Source organism: Artibeus jamaicensis, unplaced genomic scaffold (assembly GCF_021234435.1).
Source record: "Artibeus jamaicensis isolate MK-2021 breed Jamaican fruit bat unplaced genomic scaffold, CSHL_Jam_final contig_444, whole genome shotgun sequence".
NCBI classification, from domain to species: domain Eukaryota; kingdom Metazoa; phylum Chordata; class Mammalia; order Chiroptera; family Phyllostomidae; genus Artibeus; species Artibeus jamaicensis.
Genome location: NW_026521831.1, coordinates 1,825,965 through 1,851,650, shown reverse-complemented (window position 1 = coordinate 1,851,650; position 25,686 = coordinate 1,825,965). Strand labels below are relative to the sequence as shown.

Genomic DNA, 25,686 nt, shown 5'->3' with positions numbered 1-25,686 from the left:
GGCCCCCCACCTGCCCACCTGGGTGTAGGCCTGGGTCCCGTGGGTCCCGCCTCCCCACGCCTCCGCCGCACACTGCATTTTAGATGTCGTTCCAGCTGGTGAGGGGCTGGGCCTGGCCTCCCCAGCTCCAGTCCTCGAGGCCACGTGGTACAGGCCGTCCTGCCCCGGGAGCACGCATGGCCACTGCAGCCATACACGCAACCCCGGTTCTTAAAGTGGAAGCTTCAGCCTGTGCCTGGGGACGAGGTGCCACCAGGGTCTGGAGGTGGCCAGAGGCTCTCACAGGCGGCACTGACGCCAGAACGGGAGAGTGAGTGGGAGGGCCAGGCAGGCAGGGTGGAAGCATGTCCCCAGCCAAAGGGACCATGTCACATGTGCGATGACCAGAGAGGCACTACCGTGTTGAGTAGGGGCCTCCCAGACAGGCTGGGCCGGGGCAGCTTGTCTCCAGTGTGGGCCCTGCCGAGTGGGCTGGTCGGGCTCAGTTTGGGGCAGGTGGCCTGCTTGGGGGCTGTGACACAGTTCCCAAAGGGGCGGTGAGAGGAGGGAGAGGTGGGTGCTGGGGGAGGGCCCCCAGGCCGGGTCTGCGCCTTGCTGCAGGTCACTGGGAGCCATGCCCGGCTCCAGGCTGCCAGACTGTGCAGCGCAGCCCAGGAGCTGGGGCAGCGCAGGCAGGGCAGGGGTGCCGGCTGGAAGGCCGCGGCGGGTGGGTCACCCTGTAATTACTGTGCTCCTCTCGTGGGATGGGGTGCCTCAGTGTACGGCAGGGGCGCAGCAGGCTACGGACCCCAGAACTCCAAGGTTTGTTCTCAGACCCTGGCAGCCGCGTCTTGCTGACCAAGTGCTGACATAGCACAAGTGTCCCATTCTCCAGCTAGTCAGTGACAGTGCTGTCCTCGAGTGAAGGTCAGCGCAAGGACCGTGCTCGGCACTGGTGTCCAGGGGCCACCAGCTCCCGCTGGCCGTGGAGCGGTGCTAGCCCAGCCTGTAGGGCTGGGGCTTCTTCATGTGGGGAGCAAGGGGCTATTCTGAAACTTCCACCAAACCCTCTGCTCCCGAAAGGAGAGGTGTCGCGTGGGAGTCAGGCCGCACCCCGGGCAGGGGCGGTGGGAAGCTGGGAGGGAGGCCCGCTCCGGGACCAACCCTGTCCGGGAGAGGCTGCGGGGTGTGGGGACTGCACGCTGGTCGAAGGCTGGGCTGCCTCCGGACCTTTGTCACCAGCTCATAAATGATGACAGATACTCGGGATGAGAAGGGGGCGCCCGCAGCTCTCCTGAGAAAGAAGACGGCTGCAGATGGGCACCCTGCGTGACCCCACGTGTGTGACCCCGTGTGTGTGACCCCGTGTACACAATACTCTAGAACCGGTTGGGTCAGACAGAGGGAAGCTCTGGTGGCAGAAATGGGCCCAGCATTGCCTGGGTCCGAAGCCACTGGCAGGGGCTGCGAGCCTGCGTCCCAGGGTGACGACTGGTCAGGGTCAGCAGGGCACGCACTTGCTGTGTCAGCTTCACCTCAAGTTCAAATGCAAGCAGACACTGAGCGCAAGTCCATGGTGTGTGGGGGGGTGCCACGGGGAGTCCATGCTGATGTCACAGCCGACATGGAGGGGCCTCCTGGGCAAGCTGGACAGATGGCTCCATAGAAATGCTGTTGAGCCCCCGCTGGCGTGGCTCAGTGGATTGAGCGCCGGCCCGCAGACCAAAGGGTCGCCGGTTTGATTCCCAGTCAGAGCACATGCCTGGGTTGTGGGCCAGTTCCCAGCAGGAGACACATGAGAGGCAACCACACACTGATGTTTCTCTCCCTCTCTCCTTCCCTTCCCCTCTCTCTAAAATAAATAAATAAAATCTTCTAAAAAAGTTTGCGGTTGAAATCTTGGCAGAAAAGGGAGAGAAAGTGTTGTCATGAAAACAGTTTGAAGAAATTCAGCTGAAATTTTCCAGGTTTGATGAAACAGTTATGGTGAGTGAAGTTGCCAGATCAAAAAAAAAAGCACACCTTTTTTTTTTTTTAATCAGAACCACACGCATGAGTCTGTGGGCTGACATCAGCTAGTTCTGCACGGCGTCCACGGATCCCCACCCACTTCCCCTCCGGGGAACTACTTTCTCACAGCTTCGTAACCCTGAGTAACTGCTCAGGGAGCTGCTTCTGGATCTTTCTAGCTCTCGTTGGTTTTAGTTGACCCCTGCTGGATGCACAGCTCCCTCTCGGCCACTGCCAGGCCTCCTGGCCGCTCCCCCGTCCGTGGGCGCAGCGACAGGTGCAGGCTTCCCACGGCCGAGCCAGGGCGGGAGCCGTGCTGCGTTTTCCCGTCAGTACAACTCTGCTTCCCCGGACTTGATCTCGTCTCATCGTTCCATCTAGTTACTTTTTAAAGCTATTTATTTGTTTTTAGAGAGGGGGAAAGGAGAGAGAGAGAGAGAGAGAGAAACATCAACATGTGGTTGCCTCTCCCATGCCTCCCACGGGCTCGCAACCCAGGCATGTGCCCCGACTAGGAATCGAACTGGCGACCCTTTGGTTAGCAGGCCAGCACTCAATCCACTGAGCCACACCAGCCAGGGCTCCGTCTAGTTTTTCTGCTTGGTTCCACACGTTCAACCGCAGCTCGCAGCCAGTGATCTCAGTTTCCTCTTCCGTGCTTGGGGCCTCTCCCCAGAGGGATACCCCCGGGTGCTTTGGCCGCTCTGCCTGGCCTGGTTGCCCTGTCACCTGGGGTCACCCTTGCCTCTCCCTTCCTGGATCCCACATCTTCCTCTTTGCTTCTGGGAGTCTGTCTCCCCGTCAGCTCCTGAGAAGGCCCCGGGCTGGTGACTTTCGGAGACGCTGTGCTTCTGGAAAGCCTTCTGTCTGTGCTTGCTCCGACCATGGCTGGGCGCTGCAGTCTCAATTGGAAACCGTTTCCCCGAGAAATCGAGGGCCTTCCTCCAGCACCTTCTGGCGTCCGGCATTGCTCTTGAGAAGTCCGGAGCCATTCAGACGGCCAATCCCTTGTACTTGGCCTGTTTTCTCTGTGGACGGTTGTGAGCGCTCTTTGTCCCCAGTGTTCTGAGAACACACGGCGATGTGCCTGGGGCGGCCCACGGCCGCCTCCTTCCCCTCTGCCCTCCTGTGGCCCCATGTGCTCTTGCTGGGAGACGTGCTTTTGTGCCTGGGCTTGCTCCGCTGGGCCCCACTTTTCTTATCTTTTCTCTCTTGTTTTCTGTCTCTGTGCTTTTGTCCTACTTTCTAGCTGTCCTCGACTCCACCGGAGGTTTGGGGTCACAGTGTAATTTGTGGAAGTTCCTGTTGCTGTTTCTGGTCGTGTCTTCTTTTGTCTCAGGCGTGTGCAGCCCCTGCTGCGGGGGGCCTGCTTGCTCGCTGCTGCCTGCGCTCCTGGCAGAGGCCCCTTTCGGGGGCAGCCGTCTTGGCTGTCAGAGCGGTGACCAGCGCAGAGCCTCCCGGAAGCCCGGAGCACCTGGCGGAGCGTGGACCTGGGTCTCCAGTGCCGACCCGGCTGCGGGCTGGGGGCTGGGGACTGGGGGCGTGCGGCCTGCTGCTTCTGCCTCCGGGACCCGCTCCGGCCATTCCTCACCCTCTGCCTTCCCGCTTCCAAAGTTGAGTGGCCCTTCTCTCCTCTGAATCTGTTGCTGTGGGATTTGAACTTTTTCTTTTAACTCTTTTCCTCTCCCTACAGTGTTGCATCAGGGGTGAAGGGCAGGGGTGTGTGTGCTGGTTTTGTGGTCATTTCCCAGTGGCACCAGGTGTCTCAGAGCCCATGGGAGACTGGGACACACTAATGCTGGGAGGCACACTTGCAGGAGAGACCGGCAGAGCGAGTCCCGCCTCTGGCTCCTCCAGCCACAGGACCGGCTGATGCAGCAGCCCTGTTCGGAGGGAAATTAAATTGGTTTCTGGCACTTCCCTGACTTTGCTCACTTCCCTGACTTTTGCCTGTGGCTGCATTTGAACACCGTTGTTTGAGGCTGGCCTCTCGCCCTTCCTGAGGGCTGTGCCCTCACCCTGTCCTGCCGCTCTGGAAGGCGGTGCTGCCCAGTGAAGACCTTCAGGGGACAGGCCCCTGTCACCCAGGTGACCCAGTGGTCAGACAAAGACCCAGGGCTCCCCCAGAACCGCCAGCACCGGAAGGGTCTGCGTGCACCCCCAGAGGAGCGGAGGCCGCCCAGCCAGCAGCAGCCTGTGCAGCCGGGGTCAGGTCTCTGCACACTGGCCACAGGCACAGCTGTCCGAGTGGGGTCCAGGGCAGGATCTTGAGTGGTGGACAGAAAGGCGGGGTCACTGGCCTCTGCTCGAGAAGAACAGGATGTGACCACTGCCCGGGAAGCCTGTTCTGAGCGTCTCTCTCCAGCAGGCGGCAGGTGCAGGGGCTCTGCAGTCGCGCCTCAGACCCGATGTGGGGCTCGGCCGGCGAGGACGGGGGCAGCAGGGGGCAGCAGGGGGCTTCTCTCCGGTGCAGACCCAGCGGCGGGGGCCTCACACAGCCAGGTCTGCATTCCTCGACATTCTGACCAGAAGTCGTTCCCCACATAAAGCCTGTACTTGAGCCAGACGTGCTCAGCAAACGACCGGAGAACTGCTCCCAGGACCCGGCCGCACCAGAGCCGGGCTCGCAGCCCCAGACAGTCCGCACAGCAGGTGGGGCAGCCTGAACCCAGGCCCCTGGGTCGGGGTGCGGGAGCCCCGTCAGAGTGGCTGGAAGGTCATCTGGGCCACTTCTGGCGGGGGACACACAGTGACATACACACAGCCCGTGCACTAACCCGGGGGAGGGCACCAGCCCGGTTCCAGGCTGAGTGGAGAAAAGGTTCCAGGCCTCCCGGCTCTGAGAATTTATTGAGAATTTATGGTGCTTTGTTTTTTTTAAGGTTATATTTCCTTTTAGAGAGAGAGGAAGAGAGGGAGAAAGGGAGGGAGAGAGACATCAGTGTGTGGTGGCCTGTCACGTGTGCCCCCACCAGGGACCTGGCCTGCAGCCCAGGCGTGTGCCCTGACTGGGAATCAAACCGGCGACCCTTCGGTTCACAGGCTCACGCTCAGTCTGCTGAGCCACGGCAGCCAGGGCTCCACTGATCCTTTAAACACAGGCCCTTTTAACGTTGGAATCTGGTTTCTGAACTTGACTGAAACTTCATAGACCAGAAGCTGAAAGAGGCTGTGCCACAGAGCAAACACAGGAAAACTAAAAAGACCAACACAAGCCTCGAGCAGACCCCACGGCAGCACCAGGCACACAGCTCGGCTCCCGAGCTGTCGAGGAAAAGTCACCCTTCACCACGAGGCTCGAGTGTGGGGTGGATCGGAGGTGGATAGAAATGGGGGGGAGGGAGGTGGCCTGGGGGGGGATGGTCGTCTGGCCACACTGGCTCTTTGATAACCACAGGTCCGGGTACAGGTTGTGTCCGGAAGGGTCTCTCGCTGTGATTGGTGCTTATGATCTGCAGGATCTCAGTTAATCCACCTCACGTTCTGCTGAATTTTATCAATGTTCACATAGGGTCCCCACCAAGATAGTCTGCCCAGCACTCATGCTCTTTGGCTGTGACATTTGTTTTGTTTTGTTCTGTTTTTTTCAGCCTGGGGGTGTGTGTACGTGTGTGCCTTCCTAGGTTAAAGGCTCTGCCTGCTGGGCACTTGGAGAGCTCTGCTCGGAGCCCCAGACCCCTTGTTTCTGCACTGAGCTCAGGCAGCCCCTCCCCTCGCAGGGTCCGCTTTGTCCGGTTGTGCTGAATGTGCACAGGAGGGAGGCAGGGAGGCTGGGCCACTCCCATTGGTCCCTTCCAGCCCAGTGCGGTTTTGGTGGGCCCTTGAAACCAAAAGGCCAGAGGTTTTGGTGGGAAGAGGCATTGCTCTCTGGAGCCTGAACTTGGTGTTGCTGCTCCCTGGCTCTGCCTTCTCGTTACGGGTCACCTGGGCCTAGCCGTCCCCGTGCCAATTTCATGAGCACTTCGTGAGCAGGGCGGGCACTGAAACCCACCGAGCTCAGCGTTCTAGGTCTGGGGCGTGGGACCCTGAGGGGCCCAGCGACTCCCTGTGAGTCTGCCTGGCAACAGGGTCCGGGTGGACGTGCCGGGGGCTTCCCAGCTGGATGAGCCTGAGTGTCACGGCGGCCTGGCAGGGGGCAGCGGTCCTTCAGAAAGCTGACAGCACCGGCGGCGTGGGGCTGGGCCCGGCAGAGCAGTGAGGGTCTTGGCAGCAGAGTCACAAGGAGTCCGGCGGGTGCAGGGAGGAGCCCCACGGGCTTAGAGCCCACGCCCAGTATCGTGGGGTCCGGCCCCCCACCAGGGAGGGTGGGGAGGCACAGGGCCAGGGAGACCCTGCATGTGGGGGGATCTGTGGCCGAAGTCACCTGCCTGCTGCAAATTATTCTGCAGTCCAGGAAGGATGGCGTGTATGGTCACACCAGTTCGGAGGCCCCGAACCGGTCTCGGCAGCCCACAGCGAGGGGCCGAGTCCAACATCCACAGGCTCGCCTGCGGGATGCGCTGTGCAAGGCGCAGTCCTGTTCTCATGGAGCCTGCTGTCTCGTCACTTCAGATCAGTGACCCAGGTGAAGTTCCCTGCGTGCCTGCGGGGTGGCCGGCGCTGGGCTGGGCTTTTCCCTGCCTGCAGCCAGCGGCCAGGACCCTCGTCTGCAGTTACCAGAACCGCCGCTCCCGGGACCATGCGGCTGGAGTTGGGATTCTTGGGGGGATGCACTGGACGGTAACGTCAGAGTCGGAAACTCAGAAACGGACCTGTCTCGTCTGGGAAACCCGAGGGAGCCGTTTGTCGAGCTCACAGTGTCCAAGCTAAGACAGGTCCCCCAACCCAAGGACAGTCACCATGGGCCTGGGACAGCAGCGGCCGGCCTGGGCTCACAGCAGCAGGGCCTGGGAACCAGAAGTTCAGAAACAGCCCATCTCGTGGGAACTTCACCCCTTAACTTGAACTTTGTGTCTCCTCAGGGTTGTTAAATGCATGCGTAGGAGGCAGGAGGAGCCGATGACCCAACCTAAGTGCTTTTATTTGATGTTGCGCTTGCTGGTGGCCGAGTCGGGTGACTGCGGCCCCGGGGGAGGCAGGAGCAGGGTTTTTTAAAGAAAAAGTGCGGCCCTGGCTGGTGTGGCTCAGTGGACTGAGTGCCGGCCCATGAACCAAATGGTTACCGGTTCAATTCCCAGTCAGGACATGTACCTGGGTTGCAGGCCAGGTCCCCAGTAGGGGGCACATGAGAGGCAACCACACACTGATGTTTCTCTCCCTCTTTTTGTCCCTCCCTTCTCCTCTGTCTAAAATTAAATAAAATTTTTTTTAAGCACAGTGTTGGTCGTGGGGTAGGGGAGGGGTTAGTCCCTTGCTGTCCTGGGCAGGTGCCTCAGGGTTCCAGGACGTGAGCCAGGACAGTGGGTCAGGTAAAGGGCGGGCTGTTCCCAGGCACAGGTGGCTCAGTCTGACCACTGGCGCCAGGTATCTGTCGTGCGTGGTGGGAGAGGGTTTCGATGGAGCCTTGGGCTGCCAGGTGAGTGGGACAGCCGAGTCCCGGGCACTGCAGCAGCTGGGAAACTGGCCTGGCTCTTGAGCGAAGGGAAAGAGTGATGGTTTATCCTGGAATGGGTAAGATGTGGTCTGCCTTGCTCGTACTAATTAGCAACGAGCGTTTGTCTTTTGGGAACGTGAGTCGGCTTGCCCACGAGGTCTTGCGTAAGGGGCCCCACGGCCCAGAGCCTGCTTTGACGGGAGAGCACCGGGCTCGTCCACGGCTGTGGCTGGGCCTCGTCCTTCTGCAGGTGGCGGCTCCCTCCCCCCGCCCAGTGAAGCCTTGTGAAAGGGCCCTTTACACTGGTGCACACTCACTGTCACGCACACACTCTTACACTCACGCTTACACGGTCTTTGGAAGCACACCCAGACTATATGTAACTTTTTACCATTTTTTAAAAAGATTTTACTTATTTTTAGAGGGAAGGAGAGAGAAAGAGAGGGAAATATCAATGTGTGGTTGCCTGTCATGCACCCCTTACTGGGGACCTAGCCCACAACCCAGGCATGTGCCCTGCCCGGGAATCGAACCAGTGACCCTTTGCTTTGTAGTCCAGCGCTCAGCCCACTGAGTCACACCAGCCAGGGCTCCAAGTGATGTTTAAATCTTAAATTCCTTATTTACTTCATTTTATAAGTTGCATCCTTCTTTTTTTAATGAAGTTTTGAGTATGAACAAGCCAAAACTTTAGGCTGCCGACTTTTTAATTGAAATTTTTGAGATAATTGCCCATTTATGTACAAGAAATGACGTCCTGTGCACCCTCTACCCAGTTCCCACAATGACGGCGTCCCGCAGAGCAGCAGGACACTGTCACGAACAAGGCGGGTCAGCCTCCCGTTACCGGGAGTGGTGCTCCCTTCACAGTGTGGCTCAGCCCTCCTTGCCGCTAGTTCCAGGACATCCCCGTGGCCCCCAGAGGAAGCCTGGCGCCCAGCGGTCACTCCCCACGACCCGCAGCCCCGGCAACCTCCGTTTGGCTCCCACCCATGATTTCCCTCCCTGGCTCCATTATCCCTGGATAATGGAGACCGGCCGCTGTCACGTGGTACCGTGTTCCGGGGGCTCATCACCCAGTGCCAGGCTCAGCCCCGCACTCCTTTCTGCTGCTCAGCACGACTCCAGCCCACGCAGGCCCGGGTGTGGGGCGCCCTGCAGCCGCTGCAGGTGTGTCCACAGACCGCCTCCTCCACAGTTGGTTGAGCCCTCGGAGGCTCCAGCAATGCTAGCGCTGCTTAGCAACAAAGTATTTTTTCATTAAGGTATGAACGTCAGCTTTTTTTGTTTCTTCTTTTTTGATGCTATTACACACTGAGACCACAGTGTGTAACGAGATGCTAGAGACCACAGTGAGGTGTAAGCATAACTTGGACGTGCACTGGGAACCCAAAACGTTCATGCGACTCACTTGATGGCCACAGTCGCTCCCTGGCGGTGGCCGAGGGCAAACCTACCATAACTTCGAGGTGTGCCTGCGGCCCGTACGCTGCACTCGGGTGCCCATGCGGCAGCTGCCGGGGCTCCTGGGAGATGGCTACCGTTTGGGCTACTGTGAAGAACATCTCTCCTATGACACCCAGGCAGGGTCCCCGTGGACATCTGTTCCGGTTCTGGTGTACACCCAGGAGCCGGGTCGCTGGTCCCAGGGCACCTCTGCTTCTCACGTGGGGACCCGCAGGCTCCTTTGCACGCAGCCGCCCAGTTCCACATCCACTTCAGCGACTCGCGGGGGCCCTGTTTCCCCGCATCCGCTCCCTGACTTTCTGTTCTCCGAGTGGTGCTGCCCCGTGGTTCTGATTCGCGCCCCCGGTGGCCTCGGACTGGCACCGTTTCCTGTGCTCGTCGGGGTCTTTGGAGAGACCGCTCTTCCAGCCCTCTGCTCTTCTGAAAACTCGGGTGTCTGTGTTTTTGTTGTTGGGTTTCAGAAGTTCCTTACTCACTCGGGGAGCCAGACTCCTTGGATGCAGGGCTGGAAGTGCCCCCCTTTCCGTGGGCACCTCTGCACCTCCTTTGCAGTGACTTTTCAGGGAGAAAGTTACTCCTTTTGATGAAGTTCAGCGTAGCTTTTTCTGTATTGCTTATGCCTTTGGTGTCGCCTCTGAGACACCGTTGCCCCTTCTGCCCCTTCTGCCCCTTACAGTTGTCTTTGACCCATCTCGGGTCACCTTGGACATGGCAGGGGGCGAGGGCACCTCGTTCAGTTTCCGCGTGTGGGTGTGCAGCTGTCACAGTGCCGCTTGTGACAGAGACTGCTCTTTGCTCCTGGAATGGTCTCGGCAACTTGTCAAACAGCACGTGACCGGACGGGTTCATTTCTGGGCGCTCAGTCCTGCTCTGCCGACCTCCACGTCGGCCGTTAGTCCTGCACCTCGCCATTCGAGTACCATAGCTTCAAAATACTTTGAAATCAGGGAATGTGAGGCTTCCGAATTCGTTCTTTTTCAAGGCCGTTTCGGCACTCAGGGCCCCTTGCGGCCCCACACGGGTGTGAGGGTCAGCTGTGACTTCAGCCTGACCACTCTGAAATGGGGGTGCGCCTCGTGGGGTCGGCCCTGCCTGCTCCTTCACAGGGGACAGCGTCGTTTCTGCACAGGCGGCCAGCAGAGTCAGAACCACTGGGGTGCGGGGCCGGGCCCAGCCCTGGGACGTGCCGTTTGACAGCCCAGCGAGAGTCCCAGGACCCTGAGGTTGGGGACTGCTCGGCCAGGTCCTCCTCAGGAGGGACGTGGGGTTCGGCAGGAGCGGGCCTGCGCTCGCATCGGGCGGCCTGCACGGACCGCTGGCCCTTCGCCCCGCTCTGCCCTCCCTGACCACTGGAGTGAGGTCACTTGTGCCAGTTGACATTTGTGAAGTGACATTTCTTGGGTCATGTTCAGGCCTTGGGGAGGGTGGCAGAGGCTCAGTGACGCTTGTGCAGCCCTTTGCCGCCTCACCACCCCGGTCTTTTGCACCCCACCTCCCTTCTCTCCCCGAAGCCAGTCCTGGGTCTGGCCGGGAGCCTCCTGCACCGCGTCCCGTTTCCCACCGCTGCCCTCGGGCACCCTTCCAGACCGCCGTCTGAGCAGCCCAGTCTCGGGGCCCTGGGTCCCGCAGGCCCTCCGCAGCCTCCTGAGGAGCCGCCCCGGTTCCGTGCCGCCCGCCCTGGCTCATCCCCCTCCCTCTTCTCCTGGCCACTCCTGTCTGTCCTGCGTTCACCGTGTAGCCGTGGGATCCGAGGCAGCTTCCTGACGTCTGGACCTGATGCCCCAGTTATGTGCCCTCGATGCATCGTTCACCCTTGTAGCTCTGCCCGTGGCCGCCCTGTATTTCTGTGTGTGCCTGTCCGCCTCCCACCAGACTTCAAAATCCGGGAGCCAGGAAAACGGGTCGCTGACTCCAGGCACAACGCTCAGCACAGGGCAGATGCTCAGATATCTGTTGGTGGGCGAGTGGGCGGTGCACGGATGGTGGCGGCGTGGGTGGGCAGGTGGCCGCGGGCTGGCAGCTCGCGAGCAGCAGCCGCCGAAAGTTTCTGCAGCCTCTCAGCCCACGCCTCTGACCTCACTCTCCACAGCTCTTGACCTTGCTCTTTCCAGAATAACCCGCCCACCACTCCTTCTCTCCCCACTTCCAGCCCGTGGGGCTCACCTTGGTCAGCGTCCACTGCAGCCCCAACGACCAGATGCTGTGGGCGCTGGACAGCAGGTGCAATGTGCACGTCCGCGTGGGTGTCACCGAGGAGATGCCGGTGGGGACCGGCTGGGAGCACGTGCCAGGTAAGGCGCTCGAGCACAGCGCACTGCCCCTCACGGGTGCGGCAGGTGGGCTCTCGTCTGCCAAGCCGAGCAGCCGGGGTGATGCAGTCTTTTCTCGCCCCTCCCTCCCCCCTTCCCACACAGCCACCGTGGTGCTCGTGGTTGAAATGGTCACCAGTGCTGCAGGGGCCCCGGCTGTGCAGCCTGACCCTGCACCACACGCAGGCCTGGCAGGCGCTCAAAGGCAGCGCGCGTGGCCGTGCCCTCTGCCCTTCAGCCTCCGGCTCTCGGCAGCTGTGCCAGTCCTGCCGCTGGGCACCTTCCCTGGGGTCCCCTGCAGTCCCCTGCCCTGGGTGGGACTCTGTCACTGCAGGGCATGCTGGCTGGCCGGCGCAGAGTCCGGAGAGCGCAGGCTCTTGGGAGGGGGCGGTCTGTCCCGTTGCCGCCCCGGTCTCGGAACAGACAGAGGCCCTGTTTGCCCAAAGGGTTGTTGGCCTGCCAGCTGGCGCTCAGCAGCCGGACCGTGTGGGCCCGCTGCCCCAACGGCGACCTCGCCCGACGCTACGGTGTCACCGACAAAAACCCTGCGGGAGACTACTGGAAGAAAGTCCCTGGGAGTGTGACGTGTCTCACAGGCAGGTGCCGGGCCCCCGGGGCCACGTCCGCGGTGCTGTCCCAGGGCTCAGCCTCCCTGCAGGAGCCCACCCCAGGTCACACCTCAGGGAGGGGACTGGGCACCTGGGCTGTCAGGGTCTCCCGGGAAGGCAGCAGGGCACTGCACCGCCCACTTTAAAGCTGAGGAAACTGAGGCACAGGTCGGGGTGCTGTGTCCAGGCCCCACAGCCAGAAGTGCCACGTTGGGATGTGGACTGGCGCCTGGCTCCATCTGTGCCCCTCCCCCAGGTGGGGTGACTGACAAGTGTGTGTCCCTGTCCCTGCAGTGACCTCATCGGATGAGCTGTGGGCAGTGGGTCCCCCCGGCCACCTCCTCCAGAGGCTGACAAGGACTTTTAGCCACTCACACGGTGCCCAGAGCAGCCAGGCCGCCACCGCGCACCCCGAGGACCTGGAGGACGAGTGGGAGGTCATCTGAAGGCGCCGGCGGCGGCAGAGCCGCTCAGGAGGGAGGAGGCGAGGCGGGCGGTGGACATCAGGTTCCGCATAGCTCACTCTTGGACACGCCTCGTCGGCCGGCGCTGGCCCAGACACGTCCGGCCATGGTGGACGCCCACGCTTACTTCCATCCATGTTCGTTTCCAACCTGTTGCAGAACCCGCGGCCTCAGCCAACTGATCACAGCTGTTGCCGGAGCAGCAGCGCCCCCGAGCCCTGTGCTGCCGCCTGTGATCAGCTGTGGCTGCCGCCAGGGGCCCCTGTGCTGCAGCCACATGTCCCTCGCTGACGTGCCCAGTCCCACTGTGGGACAGTGTGGCGAGCTGCCCGTGGGCAGCATGAGTCAGCCAGGGCAGGGCTCTGCCACCACTGCCCGTGTCCCCAAGACAGCCCACCGCCTCCTGGGAGGGACACAGGCCCAGTACACATTCCATGCCGGACGCCCACAGGGTCCCCAGGCCACGTTTGAGAGGTGGGTGCCGGGCGTGCCAGGGAGGGGACCACGCTGCGCGCGCCACGGCAAGCCCAGGCCAGGGCACACTCGCCGCCGGGGAACGCCCTTCAGCCACCACACTAGAGACCAGTGGGTGACGTGGGCCTGGGCGTGCGGGGGCCCCCTGGCAGGGATGGCAGGAAGCCGACGTCGGGGAGCGTGGCCGTGCTGGCTGACTGAGACCTGTCCGTGGAATGGCGTGTGACCCGTGGGCAGTGGAGACCAGAGGCACCTTTAGAAGGTGAATCTGCTAATTATCGCCTTTTTCCCTTAGTGTATTACAAACCTGCATAAGATACCTCATTAGAAATTAAATGTTACAGATTTAGAAGAGATGTATTTTCTGAAGCCAGTGGAAGGCCTTTCCTTCCTTCCCCTGATTTAACCCGAGCCTGCACCTTCCCGGATGGTGGGCGTCACCTGCCTGTCCTCCACGCAGTGGGCAGTCACAGGACCTGCCACCGGCAGCCCGGCACCGTGTGGGCACTTGGGTTGACCGCCCCCCGAAGGTTGAAGCTGTGCCTGCTGCAGCCCCGCCAGACGCCCGGCCCTGGGCCGGCCCCCAGTGCCCGCACCTCGCCCGCTTCCCCAGTCCCCTCCCTCGTGGAAGCAGCTGCAGGCCGGGTAACCGCCCAGGGCCCAGCCTTGGGAGGCCGCTCTTTCCCTCAGCGAGGTTATCAGGCCCCCAGGCCACAGATGAAAGGCGGTGACGGACCGGCCGGCTGTGAACACGAGGGTCTTCCGGGGCTAAGTGAGGACGAGACGCTGATCCCACACTTGGCAATATGCTTCATTTGGACAGAACCCTCCTCTCACAGTCTGGGGACAGCAGAGGCCTCCCGGTGACTGCGGCACATTGGCTGCAAACGGCACCCAGCCTTCCCCGACCCACAGGGCCCCTGTGTCTGGTTCAGTGTGGCCGAATCACTGTCAGCTCCAGGGCTGGGTACGGTTTTCTTTCTGGTTTTTTTAAAAAGACTGATTTTTAGAGAGAGGGGAAGGGAGGGAGAGAAACAGCAACATGTGGTTGCCTGTCACGTGCCCCCTTCACCGGGAACCTGGCCCACGACCTAGGCTGTGCCCTGACTGGGAATCAAACCAGCGACCCTTTGGTTCGCAGGCCGGCGCTCAATCCACTGAGCCACACCAGCCAGGGCCAGTTTTAATTCGAAGTTGAACTGTGAGACAGTGCGATAACCCAGACTTTTTCGGAGCCACGACGAGGCGCCCTCCGCGGGCGCTCACGGAGGCCAGTGTGCCCGCCCGTCTGGGGAGACCCACCAACCAGACCCACTGCACGGGATGTGTGATCCTGTGACCCGCCGCGTTTACACGGGCCGCGGTCTGCCCGAGGTGGCGGTCCTGCAGGCAGGGTCACTCCCGGGGCGGGGCACAGAGCCATTTCTCCCCAGGGGTCTGCGGGGGCTGGGCTGCTGCCAACGGCCTTCTGGGTTCAAACCCCGGGGCCTCCAAGAGACAAAACCAAACGTCAGACGTGCCCTCTGCAACCCAGCATTCGGAGAAAGGTCACATCCGTAACAGTTGTGTCCCCAGGAATGACCGAGTAAGAAATGTCACCCTCGGTTTGGGACGTGGCTCCGCTCCGCCCTGGTGGGCAGCTCAGCTGTGTGGAGTGTCGTCCCAAGGCACCAAGGTTGCAGTTCGATCCCTGGTCAGGGAACATACAGGAATCAACCAGTGAATGCGTACGTGGAAAACAAACCAATGTTTCTCTCTCAAAGTCAATTTAAAAAAATGTTTTTAAAGAAATGGCCAAGCTTCCCAGAAGACACCCAAGAAGACCAGAATCTAAATCTAGGAAGGGTGTCCCATGTCGCTGATGGAGGAGTCGGTTCCCTGGGGGACGCCCGTCTTATCCTCAGGGGGTTAGGGTTTAACCCAGTCCGTCCAGAGTCCCCACTGGGATTTTTCTGTTGGGGGCAGGCAGGGCGGAATTCTAAAATTGCGTCTGTCCCATGGGTGCTGCTAGTCGCTCACACACAGCCCCCCGGGGTCGTGCCCTTCGCCCTGCGAAAACTCAGAGTCTAGGAATCGGTGGGGGGTGGCGGGCAGCCCCGGTACTGGAGCCCGAGCTGGGGCCCTGGGCTGTGCGGGGCCCTCGACGGCCTGGGCGGCAGGGCTGGGGACGCCAGGCAGACCGGCCAGGCCCTGGGGGAGGTTGCGTGATGCCGGTGGTGTCGGAGATGGGGGATGGGAGTGGGACTCCACCGCCCCCCAGCCCACCGCTCAGTCATTTGCACGACACAAACCCTCACTAGACCGAGGAAGCTCAAGCCCGGGGAAGCGGTACAGGACTTCTGGATGCAGGCCTTTCTACACTGGAAGTGGTGGGGAAAGCCAGAGGGAGCCATGTTTATCCATTGTCAAAGTGCTGTAAATTAAAAACCACACCTAAAACTAGGAGGCAGAATACCGCCAGGACCGGGATGTTGCACGTGCCCCCAAGCACTTACTCGCACTGGGAGCAGAGCCCCAGAGGCCGATGGACCGGCACCGCTGCCGCAGGGCCCGGGGCGGTGGGTGGGGACCCCCGTCGGCACCGTCTCGGGGAAGCGCCTGGGAGTCCGGCAGCGGCAAAACCTTCCGACCACGAGCTGCACCCCCGACGCCCGTCCTCGGGAACCCTGCACACGGCCTGTTTCTCGTTGGGAACCGCCGACATGCCGGGCGCGTCCCCTCGCGAAGTAGCGCCGCGCTCACCGACCACGGCCAGAGGCGGCCCGTTCCCGGCTCCAGGGCGAGAAGGTGGACTTTTCTGGGTGTGGCGGGGATGGTGCGGTTCTCGAACCGTAGAGACGGGAGGGTGTGGGCCGGACGGTTCGCGATCTGGGGCGCAGGCGGCGCAGGAAGCAGCGCCTTCACCACAGGAGCAGCGGGTCACGCCGGTTGCCTGGCGTACATACTTTTTTGTATCTTGTGAATTTTGAGCCACATAAATGCGTTATTTATTCCAAAAATAAAATTTGCATTGTAAAAGCTGGACCCTAACGTCGGCTCTGTGGCAGGACCCCGGCCGTGTCAGGTGTCACGGAACAGTCACCAGAAGCTTCTGGAAGGCCGTGTGCGCGGCGCGTTTCACCACGCAGGGCGGTGCGCCCACGGCAGCAAGTGCAAAGGTGCTGAGTCGTGCGGGGACCTAGTGTATGCAAAAGCCATGCAGAGGAAGATAGTGTCTGTGTGCGCGCAGGAAGACGGGGGAAAGGCAGTGAAGTGCCAGCAGGGCGAGCTGGGCGGCGGGTGGGGGGCTTCTGCGCAGCCCGAGTTCAGTACCCGGAATTCTCCGTAAACCCCCGCGGGCAGAAATCTCCCTCTTCACCGGTCTCGATGGGGCTGGTGGCTATGCTACTCTTGGGGACACATTTGTCATAACCCCTCAAACCACACACGCAACGTCTGCATTTATCACACGTCATCTGCGCCTCCATTTTAAAGAGAAGCCAGACCCAGGCGTTACGGGGCTGCTCGGTCACGGGTCACACTCTCCTCTGGCCCAAACGGGCGCGGCCTGTGGCGGCGCTGTCACCTCTTCCTGAGGCTTCCAGGAAGCCGCCGTGTTCTGCATTCGACTTGGGGCAGCTCAGGAAACTGCTCGCAACACGAGACTTTCAAAGTGAGTGAAGAAAGCGGGAGGGAAATCAAGGCAGGAGAACCGAGGTAACCTTGGAATGAGGGTGTCCCGCAAAGTTGGCGCAGCGAGGCTGGGCACAGGGTCCTCACCAGGGCCAAAGGAGGGACAGCCGGGGCCCTGCCGTCCTGGCCATGCACCCCCCAGGCCTCCGCTGCAGCGCGCAATGTCCTGTCGTGTCCCTTTTGAGCTCTGGGTGTGAGGTCACAATATCAGTAGGTGTGTAGGGTACAGACTCAGGCCCAGGCCCTAACGCGTGGGCGTGGCGTGGCCAGTATGGGCCACCGTCAGTTTTCCTTTGAGAGACCTGAGGAACGGATGAACCTGCGCACTTTGCCACAGAGGAAAGTGGGCCTGTTGAGGGCAGGGCCTTTGTGAAGCCATGCGGACCGCCTGCCAGTGGCCAGGAGCTGAGCTGGTATCTGCCAAGGGCCCCTGGGCTGGGCCTGGCCGACTCCGGCCTCCCCAGTTCAACACGCTGGTCGCCAGGGTAACTGTGTTTGCTGCCCTTTCTGGGGCTCAAGGGCCCAGGAGTCTGATAAGCCCAGCTGGGGCCCACCTCCCTCTCTGGGCCAGCAGCGGCCACCAGATAACTCTTATCTCACCGAGCCAGGCACCAGTCCCGAGAGGCTCGGTGGGAGCCACGCCAGGAATCAGGCCCCGCTCGGCTGTCACAGGGCTGTGACGTCGGCCTGGCCTCTCCCCCCGCCTTCCCCGCTGCTCTCAGCAGCCTCCTGTAGCTTCCCCCACCCCATCCCACCCACCCAGTGAGGGCATCAAGGACTAATGTCCCAACTGCCAGCCTCCTGCCCTCTTACCCCTCCAAGGGGTCCTCAGATGGCCCCAAGGTCAACCAGTGAATAATGGTGCAGACCCCTGCCCGCCCCCCATCCAAACCACCCCACTTCGGCCCTGACCCCCCCACTTCTGTGGCCCCCACAGTTTCTCTGCTGGGACCAGCAGGGTGCCACCTCCTGCCACCTGACAATAGGTGTCCTGTCCCCCTTCCAGGCCGGGCAACTCCCCAACCCCAGTGTCAGCCCGTCCCCAACAACCTCCTAGGGAGCTCAGAGGAAGTTGTCGCCAAAGGGGCAGCTGTAGGCCTGGAGGGGGAGTGGAACAAGCCCTGGTCCTGGGCCCCGGGCCAACTTCACAGGCCGGGGAGACGTGAGACGTCTGCAGGTCCTCCGCCAGGCTCCGGGCGGCAGGGCTCCCGGTTCCCCAGCGTCTCCCCAGGCCCAGCCGCTGCAGCCACTGTGACCGGAGGCTCTGGGCACTTTCCATCTCCTCCGAAGCAAGGGGACCCTCACCCACAATGGCACCCCTGGCCATGAGGGCCTGGGACCCACTAGAAGACCCAGTGGCTCCCGATGCCCCGAGTTTTAAGCTGGGAGATGTGAGAGTCCACTCCCCCCCAAGAGTCACAGCTCAGAGAAGCTATTTAATGACACAGGACACACTGCCGGAGGGGAGGGCCCCCCACTCCCACTTGGAATCCAGGATTAGCCACTGTGCTGTGCACCCAGCACCCGTACCTCCCAGGAACTGGGATCACATCCATTTTGAGGCAGGCGGGGAGCTTGGAAACGGTCCAAAACCCTTTAAAAACATGAGGACACAGAAGCCCCAGATAAGGTTTTGTCCCAGGTCACCCTGAGACAGGTGGCAGGTGCAGGCCAGAACCAGGCAAGATTTTCCTGCTACCCAGGCCCCTCTGTACCCTCCTGCCTATGGGTCACTGCCCAATGCCCCTTCGGCACTCAGGCCAGGCGTGCTCCGTCAGGGACACTGGGGGCAGGGTGGGCAGTGGGCACGCCAGCCAGGCTGGTCGCTCTTCACCACCCAGACCTTTAGCTCCCTGCTCCTGGCAGGACACTCTGGCCTCCAGCCCCTGCGGTCATGGATTGGGTTTCACAGCCCAATGGAACGCCTGGGCGGTGCAGCCTGGCCACTGTCCCTGCCCCCCAGGCTCCTCAGGCCCAGACCCTGCTTCTCAACCGTGACCCCTCGATCTCTAAGGGTCACAATGTGCCTACTAACCAGTCTCCACCTTCAGAACCTTCCTGCAGACACCAGCTCTGCTGGCTGGGCAAGGAACATTCCCATGGAGTGACTCACCACCCACCACCCATGAGCACTGTCTGACACCCACTGGGGGCGGGACCAGGGCCCATCTAACCCTACCTGAGGGGCAGTGCAGCTGGGGCCTGGAGCCCCTGGGCTAGGTGCTTGCTCATTCTCAGGAGGCAGAAAAAGGGGCGACAGGGGTGAGGCCAGGCCTGGGTAGACTAGCTTTGGCAGACAGTCACACCGACACCCAAGGAGGAGCAGGCCCAGTACGGGACAGGAGCGCCAAGGAGGCCCAGCCACGGCCATGCCGGCCCCCTGTTGCACCGCAGCCTCCTGCCCCCTACCAGCCAGAGCCGCAGTGGCCTCAAGGCCTGGCACTATGGTGGCCTCAACGGTCCCGCTAGACCCAAGGGCGCGCTCTTGGTCTCCACGCCTTGGCACTACTGTGCATCCTACTTAGACACACCGGTCCACATCCCTGCGCCCGCCCCACTCCTTCCTCCAGCTGGGAAGGAAGCTGAGGTCAAGGCTCAACCCTGCTCTGCCCAGTGCGGTGGAATACTGGGCCCAGCCAGACCCATGGATCCTCCACCTGGGGCCCACCTGACCGCCCTGGCCCCGTCCTCCATGCACGCAACAGATAAAGAGATTCCAATGTAGAGATCAATATATGTAAAGTGCTAGGTACAACGCTTTGAAAAATAGTATTCTCCGAAAATCCAGTGCTAAGGTGCCCCGTGGGCTAGCCTTTGCCTGTGAGGTCCAGCGGCTGCAGGAAGGGCGGCAGCGACAGCTCATCCAGGGCCTCCGGGAAGCGGCAGGGAGAGATGGATGCAACCAGCACCTGCATGGCACGCACGAAGAGTGAGGGCGGCGCCAGGCCTGCTAACCACTGGAACTTGTCTTCGCCCAGCAGCCGCCGCCAGCGTGGCTGGTCACCCAGCAGCTCGCGGCGGGTTGAGCTAGCAATGCCCGCAGGCGCATACAGCACCAGCAAGTCGAGCAGTAGTAGGAGGCGCTGGTGTGGCTCCCCAGGTACAGCGGGTACGCCCCCAGGGGCAGCGGTGGCTCCGGAGTCAAGATCCAACCGGCGTAGCAGCAGCTGCAGCGGCGTGAGGCCGCCGCCATCACGCAGAGCAGGTGATGCGCCGTGGCCAAGCAGCAGGAAGAGGCACTCTGGACGTGCCAGCTCACAGGCCACGTGCAGGGACGTGCCCCCGCCTTCCACACGGCTGCAGCCACGTCGGTCGAGCAGGCGTGTGCGCTCCTCTGCCGGAAAGTCACGCACAGTGCGCAGGATGCGGCGCAGGATACCAACGCGGTTGTAGCGCACGGCCAGCGCCACGTGCGGCCCAGGCGCAGCACAGCACCTGAAGCTGGCGCTGGGCAGGGCCAGCGCATGCCTCGGGAACGTGGCCAGCAGGTAGTGTGCGTAGGCCTGGTGGTCATGCACGAGCGCGTAGAGCAGCGCCTCCGACGGCGAGTAGGCAGTGGCGCGCCCGCGCTCGTCCCAGTGGAAGGCCTCACTGGCGCGCATGTCCTCGAGCAGCCACACAGGCAGCAGGTCACGCACAGCTTGGTAGAAGGCGAAGGAGGATTTCCTGCACTGCTTCTGCGACCGGGAGCGCACTGCGCTGCCGCCTTCAGGCCCACCAATCGCACCGCCCCCGGGCCGCTGAGCGTCCCACGGCATGCTGGTAGAGGGATGACTCCTAGCCTCACAGCATGGGTGCTGCGGCTCACCACCTACAGGCGGAGGGGACCACGGTGAGGCATCTGGACCCTGACCCCACCACTGGGCTCAATGGGGGAAACCTGAGGGCCTTAGAAGGGATTCCTGGTGCCCGCTCACAGGGCCCCACGGACCGTGTACCTACCTCCTCCTTCGGACAGGCCCTCCCCATCACTTCTCACAACTAACTACCTTCTCTCCAGGACCCTGAACTGCCTCCTACATCCTTGCTCTTACTGCGCTGGCCTCTTCTCTGGACAGGCCCTTACTCAGACTTGCCCATAGCCTGACCCAGCCCCGCCCACCGATGAGGCCAGACCCCTCCTGCCCAGGGAGCAAGGGAAGAGGTTCTGCTCCCACCTGGGCCAGGCAAGCCCAACCCCAACTAGAGAAAAGAGCCGGTAGGGAGTAGGAACACTGCACCCACGTCTCATGCTGAGCCCAGTCCTTTCTGTATGACAGATACCTTTCCCAGCCCTACCTATCCTTGACCCTGTCCTCTGACCCCGGACCACGGCGGGGGGTCCCCACCCCTAGAGTCTCCCCCCAAAGGCAGGACCGGGCAGAACTCTAGCCTCACAAGCACCTGGTTCCTGCACGGAGCTCACCTAGTTCTGCAGATGTGAGTCTATTCTTCTTGGGGCCTCAGATTCTTCATCTGTAAGAAAGAAGGGGGATGGATGCAGGCTGGAACCCCAGCAGGATGCATCTGGGGGTGGAGATGGTACTCTGGCCTCCCGCCCAAATGGGATGTTTACATGATGTCCACACCCCTCAAGCTCCTGGGAGGAGACTGGTGAGCGGAGTCAACACAGAGCCTGGTGTGCGGCACACAGCAGCCTGCAAATCCCGAGTCGCCCACCGCTCCTGACCTCGCCCACCACTGGAAGAGCAGGCCTGTCACCCCACTTTCCAGGAAGGGACAAGCTTGTCCAAGATCAGTCAGCAAGTCCGGGTGGAGCCAGGCCTACAACCCGGATCTCCTGCCGCCCATTTTGGGCTCATTCCACACTTGGAGTGCCCCAACCCACAGGGAGCCCAGACCTTGCCCTCTGAGACCCCGGCCTCAACCTGAGCCCTGGCCTCGGACCATGGCCCCAGGTACCCTCTGTTTTCTCTCGAGGCGAAGTCCTTGGACACAAGGGTCTGAGTGACTAAGTTACAGAGATGAGTGCGATGGGGACGGGCTGCAGTCACAGCGCCCTTTTGGGGAGTGCCAGGACTAGCACAGTCCCCCACGCCTGGGCCTCTGAGCCCCAGGTGTACCCAGTGTGGACATCGCGGGGCGCCGGGCGGGTTACGTAAAGTTGGGCCACCCCACGTCACTGAGCACTGAGTCACGGCAGCGGCTGGGTGACTGGGGGTGTTGGGCTGGCGAGCGCTCGGTGGCGCGTCCCGGGCCGCCCGTGCGCTCCTCCCAATCCCCTCCCGGAGGCACGGGGGACCTCGGGTCGCCGGGAGCGAGGCCAGCGTGTCTGTGGGCCGGCAGTGAGCGCAGCGAGGGCTGCATCTGCGGGTGCGTGTGCCCAGGGGGCGTGAGGGGGGCGGCGGCCAGGGGAGAGCACCCGGGGCTGGGGCTGAGACCTAGGTGAGGGGGACTCACCGTGGGGGGCGGTGAGGCTGACAGTCTGACGTCCCCGCCCCCGCTGCGGGTCGAAGCAAGAGCTGTCCCTCCGCGGGTAGGCGCGGAGGCGAAGGTCCCAGGACTGACGGGAAGGAGCCGCCGCCGCCCCCCGCAGCCGCACTCTGAACCGCCGCAAACAGATCGCTGGGCGGCGGTGCGGGGCGCCGGCGGCGGGCGGGCGGCGGGCGGTGCAGTCCGGCCCTAGCCGGGCAGGACCGCGGGACGGTCGGCTACCGCCATTGGCCCGTGCTGCCGGCCCCCGACACCGCCCATTGGTCGTGGAGCTGCACCATTGTTACGTCACCGGCCAGAGGGCGGGGCGCCCAGCGGGACCGCGGAAAAGTTCGGTGAAACTTGAGGGCGCACTGGTGGGCGGGGCTTCCGGAACCGCCGACGGCGGCGAGGAAAGGCTCTAGGCGGTGGGCGGCCGGGGCGGGAGAGCGCATCTGGACCCCGCCAGCCGCGCCGGCGCTGGGTGGGAGTCTGGGCGCGCTCATAGGCGCCCCGGGTCCGTTTACCGGGCCTCTCCTTGTCACCCCGAGTTGTATTGCAGGTCCCCTTTGTATTGACCGTGTGTGACCTTGAGGAAAACAATCTGTACACGGAGGGGTGAAAATGCAGGAGCTGTGACCCCTACGGGTCCTGACCCGCGTTCTGTCCGGTTGGGTAGGAACACAGGAGCCCCCGCTTAGGGAATGGATGAATGGCTACAGGCAGCAAGTTATGAGCACTTGCTGTATGCAGTCTCTGTGCTAAGTGTACCTGCTTTCACTTCATTTTCACATGTCACATGGGTGCTGTTCACCTGCCCTGAAATCGGGGCTCAAGAAGGTACCCTGCAAGTGAGGAGCAGCCATCTGTGGTGGAATGGGCCCCAGCCTCCCCACAAGGGGTCCGAAGTTTGGGCACCGATTGTGCAAATCAGAGGTCATGCTGAGACCCTACCAGATAGCCCGCCCCAAGCTCTGCATCACCTCAGTGCACTGTGGCCTTGCAGGCCCCACACCTGACCTCAGAGGGCCGGTGACAACCACCAGATGTGCTAGGTTGTAGGTCCGGGTTGGGGACTGCAGTGGGGAACACTTACCTGGCAGCTGAGCTCCATTTCTGCATCACCTTGGTGTCAATGACCTCCCCCCTCCAGGTGGCAGCTTCCCTATACTTCCTTGCAGCTGTCCTGTTCTGGGGAGTCTCTGAGTATGATCCATGGAGGTCCTTGGGTTGACACTTGGCCTGGGAGAGCACCAGGCCCTGGGACATATCCTACGGAGGTGGTGGCTTAGGCGAATGACCTGTAGCTCAAAGCCACAGCCGCCCTCGGGACAGGTCTCCCTCCACCTCTTGTGGCCTCCTCCTCCCCCTTCCACTTGCCCTCCTTGCTGGGGTTCCCAAAAGCCTCTTCCTAAAAGTCAAAGCTGCCCCTGTGCCTCTGCTGCCTGGAGGGCCTCAGTGGACATGGACTTTGCCAGAAAGACCGGGGGGAGGGAGGGAGGGGAGGGCACCTTGGCCAGGGCACAGCTGGAGCAAAGGTCTGGGAATGGCAACAGGAGGTGGCAAAGGTCGGTCAGGGAAAATCACACGGGGTGAAGAGCTTGGGGTGGAGCAGAGGGCGTTTGAAAGTCAGTCAGTGAGTCATGTCCTGCTCAATGCCTGGCACCCCAGGGTCCTATTTAAGAGACAACACATGGGCCCTGGCTGGTGTAGCTCAGTGGATTGAGTGCAGGCCTGTGAACCGCACTCAAGGTTCGATTCCCAGTCAGGGCACATGCCTGGGTTGCAGGCTGGCTCCCAGCAGGGGACACATGAGAGGCAACCATACATTGATGTTTCTCTCCCTGTCTCCTTCCCTTCCCCTCTAAAGATAAATAAAATAAAATCTTTAAAAAAGGGAGAGAGACAGCATGTGGAGAAACCTGAAGGTCCCTGGGTCCGTCCTGCCCTGGGCATTTCCCACGGGGCCGCCGACATTGCCACACTCCATCATGGTGGCAGCCAGGCCTCACTCTTGGCAGTTTGTCTCTTCCACCCTAGGTCACCTGTAGACTCGTCCTCTGGGGTACATGCCGCTCCGGGTCGCGCACAGTCTCTGCTGAAGTCCTCCGCTGGTGGGGACTGTCCTCTGTGCCGGGCAGGTGCGTGGCCTCCCTGCCCACAGCTCGTGGGGTCCATGGTGGGGTCCGAGGTGGGGTCTGTGCCCAGGTGAGTGGGGGGGTGCAGGGTAGGGTGTGCAGATTCCCTAGGGCGGGAGTGAGTAATCCCCAAGGAGATTAAGGAGGCCTTGGGGGCACGACCACCCTTCAGCAGAGGCTGCTCACTAGCTCCGCCTTCTAGGTCTGGGTTTGACCTTTGACCTTGGCATGCTGTTTTGCGAGCGAGGAGCGGTGTGGGCTGGCTTAGGTTTTCCCCAGTGTGGTAAGGAGGAAGCAGTTGAGTTCTGTGTGGACAGTGACCCCTGGGGTGGTGTGAGGGGAAGGGAACAGGCCAGAAGGCCTTGCAGGTTGGGCTGAGCGCCTGGGAGGATGAGGGGGAGCAGGGCATGGGGTGTTTTTGAAGTTGCCTGTCAGCCACGTTGAGGGAGAAGCTGGGTCTGCTGAGAAACATCTGGGGGTCGAGTTGGAAGCGAGACACAAAGAGACAGAGGGGCAAAGGCTCAGAGGCCAGAGCTGGGCCCTGGAGCCCTGGGGGTCCAGAGGGGAGGGTGGGGCTGGGAAGTCCAAGAGCACAGGGCTCCCGAAGCCAAGGTGTCCTGAGAAGGAGCGAGTGGTCAGCTGGGCCGAGGGCCACCAGTGGGGCTCAAGAGGATTTGGCGACTCGCAGGTTCTGGGGCCCTTTATAAAGGTCATGGAGTGCAGGGGGGCCCCTCTGGGGAGGGTTGGGTTTTGGAGAGAGCTGGGGGCTGGAGAGAGAGAGGGTTCCAGAACGCCGGAGTGGGACTAACACGTGTGCATCTGTGTGCAGTTCGTGTGTCACGTGTGGGCATGTGCCCTTCAGGTGTGGGCAGCTTCATGTGCACGTGTGTGTCTGTGTAGTGTGCTGTGTATGTTCAGGCATGTGGCCCAGTGATGGGCAAAATGCTAATGACACAGGAAAGACCTGTTGAAGCAATTAGTGACCTTGAGGAGGCCATCGGGGACGGGGCCCACCACACCTGGGAGTGGGGCTGGGGGCATAGACACTTCTTGGTGGGTGGAAGAGTGTTGGGCATGGAGGCAGGGAGGGCTGAGGGGAAGGTGAGTCTGCAAAGTGTATTCTGATGGCGTCCATTTTCAAGGTCATCTGTGAGTGAGAAGGGGTTGAGGGCAGGGCTTGAGGAGAGGGGCTCGTTAACTGACCACTCGGAGATCCTCCTTGGCCCGAGCCCCCGCTGCCCCTGCAGGGCCCACAGGGCCCGTGGTGGGTGCGGGGCTGCAGCAGATGGCCGGGCCCGGGAGCAGCGAGCCTGGTACCAGACACACTGGGTCCAGTCAGCTGCTCAGCAGCTGTGGGACTCGGGCCGGGTGGCTCCACCTGTCTGAGCTCCACCCTCTGAACTGTCAAACCAGCAGGTGGATTTGGGGGTCTCAGAAGGAAGGCGGGCCATCGGGGGCAGGACTGGGCAAGGTCAGTGTGGGAAGTAGGCAGAACCAGGTCAGAAGGTGGGGACATCCTACCACCTGCCCATCCCCCACAAGGTTGGACCAGGACAAAAGCCACCTGGCCCCCAGAGGTCGACTTCCGACCCCTGCTGCTGCCCTCCGGGAGGGCAGGCC

At 61.9% G+C, this 25,686-nt stretch overlaps 2 protein-coding genes across 5 annotated transcripts in view; one reads left to right on the top strand and one right to left on the bottom strand.

The window, feature by feature from the left end:
* Positions 1 to 16,027, top strand: part of TECPR2 (tectonin beta-propeller repeat containing 2) — a 78,183-nt gene extending 62,156 nt beyond the window's left edge. For 2 of the 3 annotated variants that reach the window (XM_053666083.1, XM_053666084.1), the window contains 3 exons: positions 11,139 to 11,280; positions 11,745 to 11,894; positions 12,201 to 16,027. In XM_053666083.1, coding sequence (XP_053522058.1) covers positions 11,139 to 11,280; positions 11,745 to 11,894; positions 12,201 to 12,352 — 444 coding nt within the window. In that variant the 3' untranslated portion in view covers positions 12,353 to 16,027. The remainder of the gene's footprint in view (positions 1 to 11,138; positions 11,281 to 11,744; positions 11,895 to 12,200) is intronic. The other variant, XM_053666085.1, reaches the window with a different exon arrangement.
* A 3,209-nt stretch (positions 16,028 to 19,236) lies between these two features.
* On the bottom strand, positions 19,237 to 23,365 carry ANKRD9 (ankyrin repeat domain 9). 2 transcript variants are annotated; one of them, XM_037130372.2, is made up of 3 exons: positions 23,025 to 23,365; positions 20,922 to 20,971; positions 19,237 to 20,327 (listed from the first exon to the last, which is right to left on the bottom strand). In XM_037130372.2, the coding sequence occupies exon 3, from the start codon at positions 20,272 to 20,274 to the stop codon at positions 19,324 to 19,326; it is 951 nt and encodes a 316-aa protein (XP_036986267.1). In that variant the 5' UTR covers positions 20,275 to 20,327; positions 20,922 to 20,971; positions 23,025 to 23,365; the 3' UTR covers positions 19,237 to 19,323. The 2 variants fall into 2 exon arrangements, with proteins under 2 accessions (XP_036986267.1, XP_036986266.1); XM_037130371.2 differs by lacking the exon at positions 23,025 to 23,365 and adding an exon at positions 21,917 to 22,152.
* Between the last annotated feature and the right edge of the window lie 2,321 nt (positions 23,366 to 25,686).